The 14,449-nt window shown below is 40.4% G+C and overlaps 1 protein-coding gene across 9 annotated transcripts in view; it reads right to left on the bottom strand.

Annotated features, from left to right (window-relative positions):
* The window catches only part of inpp4b (inositol polyphosphate-4-phosphatase type II B), a 144,188-nt gene that overhangs the window by 38,448 nt on the left and 91,291 nt on the right, over positions 1 to 14,449 (bottom strand). For all 9 annotated transcript variants that reach the window (XM_077571764.1, XM_077571763.1, XM_077571762.1 and 6 more), the window contains 3 exons: positions 10,881 to 10,986; positions 5,047 to 5,113; positions 344 to 491 (listed from right to left, as the gene is read on the bottom strand). In XM_077571764.1, the coding sequence (XP_077427890.1) occupies positions 344 to 491; positions 5,047 to 5,113; positions 10,881 to 10,986 (321 nt within the window). The remainder of the gene's footprint in view (positions 1 to 343; positions 492 to 5,046; positions 5,114 to 10,880; positions 10,987 to 14,449) is intronic.

The raw sequence follows: 14,449 nt of genomic DNA, 5'->3' as shown, positions 1-14,449 counted from the left end.
ATACAAATCAACCTGGCCCTCTTCTGTCACGATTATCAACCGAATGTCTGTCTGGATCGGATTTTTCATCTTTCTTGTGATGACATGAGCGGAAGGAACTGACTGGAAACATTGCGCGTGTATGTGCGTGCGTTATGGATGAAGTGAGGTTGCCAAGGACGACAGGACACTGGTGGAACGATCCGTGGTGACTGGTGGTTGCAAAATCAGTCAAAATCCGGTAAAACGGCCGTGAGCGAAGGGGATTGCTTCAGGGAAAATGGCTGGGAGTGAATAAGTTAAGTGCGCTTCGTCTAACCGAACGAGTTTTTAGAAAATAAAGCACAAAGATCCCGTGTCCCACCTGTTCATGTCCTCTTGCATGTAGAGCGTTAGCAGCTGCTTGGGGATGCTGAAGGACAACGTGCACTCCTCCATTTGCTCACGCACCAGCATCCACTTGCTGTCCACTGTCTGGAACCTGTACACTTTGCATACCGGGTTGGTGAACACTGTGGAGGAGGAGGAATAAAAATGAGGCACAGCAGATGAAAAGACAAAAAAAACAAAAACAACAAAAAAAAACGCTGGCCCACTAAATCCTTCAAAGTCAAAGGACGAATTCAATTTGATGATCAATAATTGTGTCCCCCGCAGATAAGCATTTATTCATCTTTTGTAGCAAGAAAGAGAAACATTGTCCGTACTTCCTCCAATTTCCATTTTAAGTGCTTAGTGGGTGTTGCATGCAGATTGCATAATTGCCCAACTAGTGACGCTAACGACTGACATTTGTTGCTTATTAGTCAACACCAATTAGTACTGCTGTAAAGATTGACATGTACCAATGGCCAATGGCTGATTGACTAAAGTGACCAATTAGTGATACTGCATGTAACAAGTGTCACATCTATTTAGTATTTACCAATGGCTCAAGAATACCAATTAGTGATATCGACTTGACTTGTGACACTGATTTAGAGAACAGGAGTCCTTAACCATCAGCGATGGGACATTGTGATTTTCTAGGAATGTAGTGCAATAAATCATTTGAATATATAAACGCTGCCAGAGTGTTATAGAAATAAAAGTGTTGAATATTATTTGTTTCCTAATTATTGTCAGGAATCGTTAACGTGATCATTGTCTACACATAAAAAGACTAGCATTAATTTTGAATCACAACATAATCACTATAAAACATTAACTCTTTCACTGCCAGACGTTTTCAGAAACGGGTTGTCCCCAATGCCAGCCGATTTAAGCATTTTGACTGATCTTTCAAGGTCCCCAGAAAATGTTGTGCTTGGACTATGGAAACACACATAAAAAAAAAAAAAATTGGATGACGTCTTTTGACGTCATTGGCAGCCCTCCGTAGGTTTTTACTTGACGTCTTTAAACGTCAGTGGCAGTGAAAGAGTTTTAAAGGTAATTTGTCATTTCACAAGTGCGTATCAAACTGATAACCCTTCACATTAATCAGTACTCATGAAGTGGCCCTCAATATAAAAAAGGTCGGTGACCCCTTGATTAACTCATTCACTGCCATTGACGCCTATAAACGTCAAAAATTCATTTGAACTATTTCTATTAGTCTAACATTCCCCCCCACACTTTTTCAACAAGAGTATGAAAACCTAACAACAAAGATGATTAAAAATTAGGGGCGTCAGGCGATTACAATTTTTAATTGTAATTAATCGCATGACAAATTTGTGTGACAACCTAGAATTTTTTTATTGTACATTTAGAACGGATATAAAATTTGTGATTAATCGTGAGTTAACTATTGAAGTCATGCGATTAATTACAATTAAAAAATATAATCGTCTGAGGCCCCTAATTTTTAATAATCTTTCCTTTTTTAATTTATTTTTTATTAGGGGCATCAGGCGATTAATTTTTTTAAATTGTAATTAATCACACGACTTCACTAGTTAACTCAAGATTAATCACAAATTTTATATCTGTTCTAAATGTACAAAATCTATTAATTAAAATAGTTCAAAATGAATTTTTGACGTCTATGTCAAATGTCAATGGCAGTGAATGAGTTAACATTTTGATTGAACAATGACTAGCCAAATACATAACCAACCAACTAGTGACACCAAAGGTTCCCCATTTAGACTAGCGAGCGAAAAACCCCACCAATTAGTGGCACTGCATCTCGTAAGTGAAATGACTCACGATAAAAGGCAGAAAGCACTGCCGGCACATTAAGTCCCTCAAAGTCCAATTGAGAAAGAAGGAAAAATTCAATTGGATGATCAATAGCTGCGTCTTCAGCAGATAAGCAGCCATTCATCTTCTACGTTTGTAGTCAGAAAGAGAAACATTGTCCTCACTTTCTCCATTTCCATTTGAATTACATATTTATTGTGCAACAGTCGAGTCATTTTGAAAGTGCAAACCGCCCGACTTCCTCCCCCATTAAGCCAATTTCCATCCCCGCACTTCTCCCGCGCTTCTCCGCCAGTGCAAATGTCGACGGTGTGGAGGCGCGCTAATGCTCTTATCTGCACGCCAGCAGCAAGAGGCGAGGAAGCGGCGCGCCTTGAAACGCTGTTTACCGCCGCTTTGGCCGTCCCAATGCTGCAGTCAGACGGCGAGTCAGTCAATGAGTCGGCCACTGTGAAATGTTGCGCTGACAACTGGAGGCATCCAAACACGCACGGCCGCCCCAAGTGGGAGGTGCGCTGCTTCAGGCTGCTGCTCCCTGACAAAATACTTCACGCTACGGTACCGTGACAGATAGAAGATTTGATGCATTCAAGCAGTGTCGTTCAAAAAGTAACCTTCTTTTCACAATGACTTTTATAATCATAGCTTACTTATAAAATCTAAAGTATGACTAAGGCTGAACAATTAAAAAAAAATATTTTATAGCGTTTTTTTAACGGTTTACTGAGTTTGGTCATATGAAATTCAAGCTGATCTGTGATTGGCTGTTACCTGAGCAACAGTGATGTCATTGTCAGTCGACAGCATGCGGCAACATGGCCGCCTACTGAGGTGGATAAAAACGGGTGGATTTTGCTGCTTCACTCATTCGAACCCAAAAACGTTTTTTTTTTTTAATATTTTGTCCTGCACTCCCCAAAACATATTTATATGTTTTTTTAAATGTTTTGTTTATGCTAGAACATACAGAAGGCTTTGATACAGCTTCTGACATGAAGAGGTCGCTTAAAGCAATGGTAGTTATTGCCCAAAAAAAACGGCCAGCAGGTGGCAGAACAGTATAAGAGATCAGCCAGAGTCATGCTGCAACAAGCTCTTTTTGACAATAATGATGAAACTTAGCTATATTCTAATTGCTGCAAAACTGAAACAGATAGAAATATATATTTTTTCTTGATGAAAGAAGAGAGTCTAAGCTTTCTTTTGGTAGATTCCACGTTTTTATAGCAATAGAACACAATATTCGGTGGGCCTTGAAAAATCAGTCAAAATCCAGTAAAACAGCCGGGAGCGAAGGGGGTTGCTTCAGTGAAAATGGCTGGGAGTGAAAGAGTTACTTAACTTCCCCTTTAAGTCCCTGCGCATAAATCTTTGATTATTTTTTAAGATCCCTCTTCATCAAAATGTCACCAATGTTGCTATTAATTCAATTAGCATTGAGGTGGCCTTTCAAAGCCCTTCAGGTAATCAGCTTTGGGGCCAAAGTATCCACTTTCATCATTTACTATTCCATTAAATGGCTGTTTTGGGCCAGAAGTGACATTTAGCGAATAGTGAAAGCTGCGCCATCAGCAGTGAGCAAGTGAAATCAGAAGAGGTTTGACTCCACAAGGTCGCAACCCCCCAGTGTCAAAATTTCAAGGCCTAACGTCATGGCGTTCCTGTCCCCCCCCAGTGATTCAGCGTACATGCGCAACCTGTCGTGGTAGGCGTTCTCCCTCGCAGGTGCAATGTGTGTGATGCAATTCAGTCCTCCACTTTTATTACCTTTCGAAATGAGGATGAAGAGAGCGAGCGAGGGGGTGTCGGTCTCCAGAAATTGCGCCGCAGCGACAACAGAGGGAAGTTCAAGGGTTAATCTGCTTCCCTGACGGAGGTTCAAGTGTTGCCGTCCCCATTATGTTCAATCCATGCTACTCATAAATGTGCAGTGCCACCGATTGGTCATTTCAACCACTCGTCAGCTGTCAGACATCACACACGGAACCATTGACTGGTCTGTTGCTACCTCTACTCTTCATTTCTCAAGTCTACAGTACTGATTTGACATTTATGTCCCTCACTAGTCTTACAAATCAAATATCAGTAACAGTGATTGGTTGGTTCCATCAAATAATTACTGGCACTCCGTGAAATGATTGAAGAGTAGACTCACCATTCACTTTAAAAAGCATGATGTTGAAAGTTTTAAGCAGTGAATGTATATTTATCAGGTGTGTCAGGGAATTAAAATTTTTACAATCGCATGACTTCAATAGTTAACTCACGATTAATCGCAAATTTGATACCGGTTCTAAATAGGCTTTTCATACTCTTGTTAATATAAAGGTGGGACAAATGTTAAACTAATAGAAATATGGCTGCATCTTTTAGTCATTAATACAGTAATTTCAGAATAATTCATAAAATTTAAATTAAAAAGATGCACTGTACTGTAAAAAGTGTGATATTGATTTGTGTTGGTAATTTTTCTGCCACTAGATGGCATAATTGCATTTGTAATACGTCTGTGACAGCTCAGTGCATTTTTTTTTTCATATTAAGAGCTATCTAATCTTTAACATGAAGTAACTTGTGAAATTCTGCACATTTTTAAAATTGTAAAATACAACTTGACCCCAGTCTCCATAAATGCATTATATTATTATGCATTATTATTAAATGTATTACTGCTAAATTTTGACGTGGACGTGTCTGCTGTGTTGCGACTGGAATTCCCCCACTACAGGCTTTCCAAGTAAGGGGCGGTCATTAAACGCCGTTTAAAAAGAAATCTGTGCCGGCTTGTTAAAGGAACATTAAATTAACTCAAAATTAACACACTAATTTTGACACCCCTAATATTTATAGAAGTCAAAGAGTGTGAATGCGAATGAATACCTGGGCCCGTCTGGAGGTGGTCTCTGTCAATACAGCTGTGGGACGCAGACTCGCACACTAAGGGACACTGCAAAGACAAAAAAACAATTAACAGGGATACCATGAACATACAGTATATTTACAAAAATAGCACACAAAGATCCTGGTGGTCAACATCCAGCCTCACACATCCAGAAGAGTCTTAGCAGCGCAATCACCGAACCCGCCCGCTGAGGCTTTGCTGATTGTTCCCGTGCCTCGAGGCACCATAGCCGGAGCCACCATCAACTCCCCATTGTCGCTGCCCTCTTCACAAATGACTAGAGGCCTTTTCACACTGCACTTAGCAGCGTGCAGCATGCCGTTGATGAACCCCGTATGTGCTGTGAGGGCGTGAGGACTTAACGCTGTCAAACCTCACAAGGTTTGTTGTCAAGTTGAAAAAATGCTAACTCCAGAGCGACATTGCGGTGACTTTACATCCAAAATGGCTTTTGCTAACAGGGCCAACGGTCTGACAATTTGGGATTCGATCTAAATTTGCATTTCTGATATTACTTGGACTGCTGGGAAATCTGCGAGTCAACTTTACCCACGCCATTCTGAGCGTACCTTTGTGTTTGAGTTTATTATAACAGGGATGTGATTTGACCAAAGTGAAATTATCTGAAAATTTAGCCGGGGGTCTGGGGGGCGCTGGCACCCAGCTAGGTCCAGGGCAGTGCCCTGGTGGGGGGACAAGGCCCGGAGCTCATGGGTTTTCCGTGTTTTTAAGTACTTTCAATGCACTCACATGACAAAGAAATAGACAAAACAACAGCATAAATTTTCAATGTATATTGAACTATCCCATATAAAATGGCAGTTTTAGTCAACTCAAAATCAGTCACATTCAAAAACACTGGACTGTCGTTGCTTTTAAAAACTATCACTGAGAATATCATCATATCTAACTAATGTGATTACTAAGTTAACACATAAATAATGTTGAAGAGTTCAAATTTCATGAACAAATAATTGTATCATGACCAAATGAAAAGTAACTCATATTAGAGCATACCACAAATGTCTTTGTTCTAGCAGAAGATGTTATCTGTCGGAGTCATGTGCATACACAATGAACTACTACAAAAAATAAAAAATAAAAAATCTGATTTTTTTTGGGGGGGGGGGAGATAAAAAAAAGCGGAATTCCGCGAATTAGCGGAAAAATCACATCCCTGTTATAAACATGAAAAAGAATTTAAAAAATCAATAACAGCAATAAACATACAACAACAAAAATAAAATAAAAAATAACTACAAAACAAGCTAAATTCAACAAAGCACACCTAACATCGATTTTCCATGTTCAAAAGGGAGTGGGAAGAAGTCACAAGACTTATTAAACGTAACAGTGAAAATAAACCACTACAAGAGAGGGAGAGATCCTCATTATAAATCCACAGAAAATATAGTAGCAAAGTCTAACCCATATCCAAAAAGCCAACAATAACAAAACACAGTACCAGTAAACATAAATATGTAATCAACAAATCAGCAACACTCCTCATCACCTAGTGGTTGTCTACTCCCCTCCCATTCTCTCTGTATCCCGTAAATACATGACTTTTATATTTAGTGTATTAGTTAATTTAGTTACTTTCAATACAGAATAGCGACCTCGGGGGTGAGGGGGCGTTTCAAAACATTTTTCAATTAGGGCACGCCTACCACGCAGAAGGTGCCAGCCTTGTGTGTGCAAGCCTCACGTGCACAATGAATGGGTTGGTAGTTCGCACCCTGAGCTGCTACTACAATCTGGTCTGGTCTAAGAAGGGGCGGAAATGGTGGCACAATTTGGAATCCCAGCACATCAAATTATTAATAAATATACATTTCCTCCAGATGCTATCCATAACAGCCTTGACAGGGCTTTATGTTTGTGACGCTCACGTCGAGGGTTGATGCATGAAGTCTGGTCTCCTCTTCACACAAATCGTGACAAGCGGCCATTTTTCTTGCTGCATGAGTCATTGAACAAGGTTAGACAGGCAAAGCTGCCACGGGAAAAGAAGCATAATGTTGGCTCGGCCTCATCTATCAGCAGCAACAGTCAGATACGCGCCACAGCGCTCGTGGCGTACGATAACGCTGAGCAACATTTCAGCGGGAAGAGGTCTCGAAAGATGAGCGAGCAAGTTGAGGAGGACGAGAGGAACGGCCCGGGGGCCGCAGCTGTAAAAGATCCCCCCCCCCCCCCTTTCCTGCCCCTGCCCCAATAGTTGTCAGCATGTGTTTCATGGGCTCATGATCAAAAGGTGATCAGAGGCTCGCTCTTGTTTTTTTTTGTTTTTTTTATGAGGTCACACACATACAGAATTCATGAGGGACACACACATATGCATGTCCCTCCCTTCATCTTCTCCAGCAGGAACGACACACACAAGGAGAAATGGGCACACTGACCCACACCTACGGTGAGATTTTCTCAGTCACTGCAAAATGCTTCCAGCAGAGATTTGATAAATGTCATTTGAATCTCAGTCTGCATCTTGAAATAACTGAACTTTGTTGCACATGTCGGCTTTTCCTGCTGCGAAAGTAAAAGTGGCTCGGACTTTGTAGAGGTTAGTTTATTCAAGTTTCTCTTTGCAATTTAGCATCGTTGCGGACCCCTGACATCATAAGTGTAAAATCACACACACACACACACACACACACATACCTGTATATTTGTCTAGTACAATGCAGTTCAAATTTGATCACACCAAATTTTGAGGAATATTCTTTTTTGTAGGACAACCAAGAACGGGCAAAATGAACCTAGAGCCGACATTTTTCAAAATAGTATATTGGCAGTAAATATTCACCCCAATAAACAACTTTTGTGGAGTCTATCCACAGTCACTGCTGAAAAACTCACCTACTCGCATTTTTTGTGCTCTTTCTGAAATGCAAAAAGATGCCATAAGATCTGTCTAAAAGGTCAGGAAAGCTATACCATACAGTAACTGTTGTCCAAGAAGTAAATCGGTGCTGGAAACCACTTTTATCGTACAATGTTTTCATATGAGGAATAGCACTTATTCAACATTGTACATTACAAAAACCTGTAAATCAATAGAATGTCAAGAAGTGTATCATGATGTCATTAATGTCCATTAAAATTGTGCTCCTTCTAGAAGAAAATGAAAAATTGGAAGTGTACACACCTTGTCCACCAGGGGTCAGTCTAACCCCGGGACTACACCGCATGCGTGTGCGCTGAGGATCGACTGCGGACCAGCTGCGTCATGCCGGAGCCCGCCGCACGGATAGACAGATTTTCTATTTTTGCCGGACGACGCATCCGACAAATGGCAAACTAGCACATTAAGTGGGAAAGGAAGACCGACGCAGTTTCAAATAAAATTCCGGTTACTTTTCAGAATAAAATATTCGCCAGATTCTATTTCCCAATCATGTCAGCAAAACGTCATAATGCTTCAAGCGTAATTCACTGCAGCGAACATGGACGACGAGAGATTTATAATGGAGGTGGATTACATATGACACGGCACATCCTTTTTTATTTGGCCAACCTAAAAATTGATGCTGCAAGGGACGTCATGGTAGAAGCTGTGGGAGAGGACGGTGCGCTCAATCAAAGGAAGTACACTTCTCTTTTTGCTTCTTTGTTGAGCACAAACTTTTGCGTGTTTGTCGTAGTTTTTAATGCCACATTCTCGAGCGCGATCACGCGAGACACGGCGGGAAGTTGTCGGCGACAGAGCTGCCGGACCGCAGCTGTGCGCAGCCGGTGAGTTTTGTCCATAATATTGACGTGTCCGGAGCACGCAGTCAAGACGCAGCTGAGACGCAACGAGTTTACCAACTAAGTGGCTCAATAAGATGCAGCAATATTTGTCTTTTTTTTTTCTTCAGAGGATAAAGAATTTGGGCTCTGTTTTTGTCAGCAGCGTAAATCTTGTGCGGAGTGCGGCAAAGGCGAGGCAGAGGCGGGTTAGACTGGGTGTTGGTAACTGGAAACATACTTTTTTGAAATCTAATTATCTGTGAGTCATTTATTATTAAGCGTTATATAGTAAGATGAGTTTGAAATGGTATTTTGAGATGATGTTTGCGGTGTTTTTAAGATTCAAAATAGTATAGAAAAAATGGAAGGAATGTCAAATATTTGTGGCGTTCCTCTATTCACAGCAGGACGCAGCCTCTATCGCCCTCTACATTACTCTAATGGGTTATTTTGCCGAAAAGCTGAGAGTACAGGCATACATGCACAGACTACACTTAACCAGTTCTTGACATGTCCTTCCCTTCATCTTTTGTTACAAATCGAATACAAGAAGAAATGAGGAGTGACAACACACATATGCACAAGCCCACGCACACACGCACAATTTTTTGTCCCTCCCGTCTTTTACAGCAGAAACACAAAGATCACACACACACTCATTTTCAGTTTTTATCATCTCCCTCCCTTTTGTCTTCTGCAACACACACAGAAGACGGGTGCAATGACAACACGCACACACACACACACACACACACACACACACACACACACACACACACACGGAGAGCGACAGATTCATCATGGAGACATGGGCAGATTGTCAGTGACACTGCGGAGCCTGGCAGGGAACCTCCCTTCACCAGCCACGCGAGTGGGCACAACCCAAAGTTACTCAGCCATGTGCGAAGCCCTCGGCCAATTATATAAGACGGCGCTGCATGTGTTTACACACGCATACACACAAAACCCTCACAAAGCAGGCGGTGTGGTGCAAAAAAAAAAAAAAAAGCCACAACGTTCCCTCAAACAGTTGAAAACTCCTCGCTGTAATACACACAAATTCATTGAGGGGGGAAAAAAAAGGGGGGCTCTACTGAGCATGTGCGGGCAATCATGAAGAGTACATACGATGTCATTCTTGGTGTGTCGGCATCCCATTGGGAATGAGGGGAAAAGGTCCTGTTACTCCCGTGATGGTCGCTTTCGAGGGGAGCGGAGTGCTTTGTAGGAGATTAGTGCGCACACACTCACTGCAAATCCCCATTAGGCCACACTGGAAGTCCTCTAATCCCATTGGTGGATTTGAGCCGTATTACGAGGTCCTATTTCCCCGATCATCAGCATTGCAAACACTTTTCAAACCATGCGCCCTCATCAATCAAAGTTAGACAAAATTGTTATAGAAAAAAAAAGGGTTGGATTTAGGCTCGCAGTAGGTATGCAGCTAGCAATTTTTGGGGGGGTATTTGAATTTCCTACAGAAAATTATTTCGAATAATCGAGTATTTGGGAAAAAAACACGTTTGCTTGGTTAACTCATTCAAACCCAAAAACGTATAAATACGTTTTTTTAATATATATATATATATATATATATATATATATATATATATATATATATATATATATATATATATATATATATATGTATATATATATATATATATATTTTAAATACTTTGTACTTCACTCCCCAAAACGTATTTATACGTTTTTGGGTTTGAATGAGTATTTGAAAAACAAACAAACATTTTTATTTGGTTAACTCATTCAAACCACAAAAACGTATAAATACGTTTTTTTAATACTTTGTACTTCACTCCCAAAAACGGTTTGATATGATTTTTTTAAAATAATAATTACGACAAGTCCAACAAACATACCTTCTATAAGTAAAGAAGTGAAAATAACGATCACTTCAACACTTCAAGGCAGAGTTCATTTTAATAGAATGAATTGTTTCAGCACTACCGTCATCATACTTTCAATTTCACGCAGCCCTTTGAAAGCATTCTAGCACCCCCAAGGGTACCCTCATCACATTTTGGGAATCCCTGCTCCTTTGTTTTCTGCTTACCTTCTGGGACGGTGCTTCAGTGGTGATATGCTCCGCTTCTTCCATCTCACCCATCTTCAGTCGACTCACCACCACTGTTCCGGATGCGCACCCACCATCAGATGACCTGAGCGGGACAGACGAGGAGAGTGAGTGAGTGAGTGTGATTGTTTGATAAATAAATAAATAAATAAAGAGAGGGCCTTGCGGTGAACATTATGGACAGAAGTCTAATAATGGCAAAACTCAGTAACACTTGGTTGCCCCTGAATCTGAATTCTATGCTTCCAACTTTGTGGGAAAAGGTCGGGAACCATACAGGCGTGCTTGGATGATTTTGGTTTTCTGTGACCAAAACGTGTTACTGAGGTTAAGACTAAAACACACACACGGACATCACGACCAATCAACCAATGACTAACATCATATCACAATACAATGTCTGTGTACTTATTTATTCATTGGACTTATTTATAAATATATAAAAAAGAAAATATATTTTAAACAGGTTATTTAAATTATTCTTAGTGCATTTTTAACAGAACATCAAATAATTACTAAAGTATTCATGTTTCAAAAAAGTGACTGCATTATTGAAATGATTTTACTTTTATTAAAATTAATTACAATTCTAATTTAAAAGATTATTAATAAAATATAATTTTTTTAAAAACAATTTAAAAAATATTTTACAATTGTTCAGACTAATTTAGAAGGAATAAATTGTATTTTAAACACTAAGCAACTATTTGATTTTAAAAATTATACACATTACTTGAAAATACATACTTTTTTTAAATTATTATTTAAAAAACATTTTGAAATTATTTTGAAAGGAAATCTTCCCACTCGGTGTAACATGATCCTCGTGTTCTGATACCTTTGCCAAGGAGTGTTGAGATTATTAATTACGACTCTGAAGAGTTGGCATGCTGCTTATGCCTCTGTATAGAAAAACTAATGGGGCCCAGGCAGGGTGCGCTTCATATAACGCTCCAAATGGCCGTCTAATAACCCCGGCGACGCGCTCTGACGGACACCAAATTGATACCACAGATTTCAAACCGCGACGCTCCCCCTTCCTATTCGATTAAGTCGCTGATAGAAAGTCTATGGTATTGGTGCAAAGTCCGATGCTGCGGAATCAAGAAAAATGATCCCCAGGTGTTACACGGGCAACAGGGAGCATTGTTAATGCGCTCGGTTGCGCTCAAGCCGCAGGAAATATCGGGTGCCAGCCGCTGATCAGGCAAGACAAGTGCACGGGTATGTGAGGGGAGGACAAGAGGAGGGTGGTGACGGGAGACAAGAAAAGGAAAAGGATGGCGATGGAGTCAAATTAGAGATGCTCTCAGAGGTCATCCATCTTGGCTGGCCAGAGGGAAAATCGGATTGCACCCGCGGGACAAGAACAGACAAGATGATGAGGAGACAGACTTCAGAGGTGGTTTGGAAATTCAGATGGTGAGGGAGCAGTGAGGCTTTAACAAAAAAAAAGTCTATTTTAGGTTATAGATACAGTGTATGAGTATGTAGAATAGGCTTTACAAAATCAGAATTTTTCAGTCCAAAAACACTGCTAAACATTCAATACACAGAAAGTGGAGGGGAAGTAATCTTAAATTGTTGTTGAAAAAAAAAAAGCAGCAGACACGTACACGTCAAAAATTTAGCAGTAATAGATTTAATAATAATGCATTAGTTATTTTATGTTAAAGATTAGATAGCTCTTAATATGAAAAGAAAAATGCAGTGAGCTGTCACCAATGTCTTACACATGAAATCATGCCATCTAGTGGCAGAAAAATGACTTCAACACAAATTAATGTCACACTTGTTTTTTTACAGTACAGTACACCTTTTTAATTTTATAAATTATTCTGAAATTACTGTATCAATGACTAAAAGATGCAGCCATATTTCTATTAGTTTAACATTTTTTTTAACAAGAGTATGAAAACTTAAAAATATTTTATTGTACATTTAGAAGTGATATAAAATTTGAAATTAATCGGGAGTTGACTATTGAAGTCATGCGATTAATTAAAAAAAAAAAAGTAATCGCCTGACACCCCTAATTTTTACAAAACCTTGTACTTTGGTTTTAGGGCAATAATAATAATAATTGTATTTGATGCTTACTTAAACACAGACAGTTCCTTTGAAGGAGAAGACAAAAACCTATAAATTAGGTCCATCTGAGAATTATCATAGATTTTTACGGCAACATATGTTATTGTTTATGTTTTCGTTTCAAGTCTGAGGACCCCAGAAGCCTCTGCTGGGCCATCGTGTCATGGCCATCCTACCCTCACCCCCCGCCCCTGCCAAACAAAAAAAAAAAAGCAGACAGAATAATGTTGCCTGCTTTATAAATCCAATCAGTGTCCCTCGCCAGACACCTGTCACAATGTTTGCTCTTCCATTCCCCCTCCTCACACTCCCTCATCATTTCCCTGGCCCTCACAAAACTTGAGTCGCCAAAAGTCACCCTGACTTTGAACAAACGCCGTCATGCACATCACCTAGGGAAGCGAGATTAACATGTGTCCCATTCTATGATAGCAAACCTGGGGGAGGCGAGGCGACACTCCCCACCTTCCAGCTGCTCCCTCCCTCACCCGATTTTTTTCCCCAAGACATCTCAATCGTCTAATGCAACCTCCACAGGCTTGGATTTGAGTCCGAGCCAAAAATCAAGTCAACACCTGGTGGCGCGGAAATTAAATCGTTCCAGTTGGCCAACATGATTTGATTTAGCGCTGCTTTAATGCGACATTGTAAAAGAAAGTTATAAAAAGAGGTGTAGACGCATTAATTTCCTCGCAGACTGCGGTGGCACGCCCTTCCTGGGGGAATATAGTAAGTGTAAAGGTTGGAATAAATGTCCACTTTGTCTGCTCCCTTCTGGGCGACTTTTTTTTTTTCCCCCCAAACATCTATTTAGTCCCCAATCTGTTTTATGACAGCACTTCATTACACACCTTTGTGAAAACGACAGCTACAATGCTGTTCAGATGGATGACTCCGGGATGTTGCCACTGCTGGCGGACAAATATTTATCAGGGAAACGTCTTCAGTGTAACAGTGTTAAGGGCGCGAGCAGCGATGAAAGAGCCATCGCTCACACTTTGTCATGGTGAATCCTGGAAATGATCATCAAACTGTGGCGATCCCTGCTTATGATTGGGGCACTGTTGGGTGAATTCCTTAATAGCACTTTGTCAAAGTACAGCCCAAAATGGCCGACTTCCTGTTCAATTGCAGGCAAGGCCCTTGAAATGTTTTCATCCATCTTGTTATGATATGCATGAACACCCAAATTTGTTTTGTGGCGTTGAAGCTATTTTCTCCCCCGAACTCGCCAGGCTTCTTTTTCACGGTGAATCTTTGAAATGATCATGAAACTTTGATGCAATGCTCGGCATTATGAGGCATATGCACAAATAGGTAGGATATCAAGGATACCCACTTGCGATTTGGGGCCCAGTTGGGCAAATTTCATGGAAAATGGAGCTCTGCAGTAAAGTGAAGACTTTTAAGCGCAGCAACGGGTATAAGCTAACATTAGCATTTCTAGTCTGCTCGAC

The sequence above is a fragment of the Vanacampus margaritifer genome, chromosome 7, assembly GCF_051991255.1.
Source record: "Vanacampus margaritifer isolate UIUO_Vmar chromosome 7, RoL_Vmar_1.0, whole genome shotgun sequence".
Lineage (NCBI taxonomy): Eukaryota > Metazoa > Chordata > Actinopteri > Syngnathiformes > Syngnathidae > Vanacampus > Vanacampus margaritifer.
Note: the sequence above shows the minus strand (reverse complement) of the source record. Positions and strands in the feature narration are given on the sequence as shown.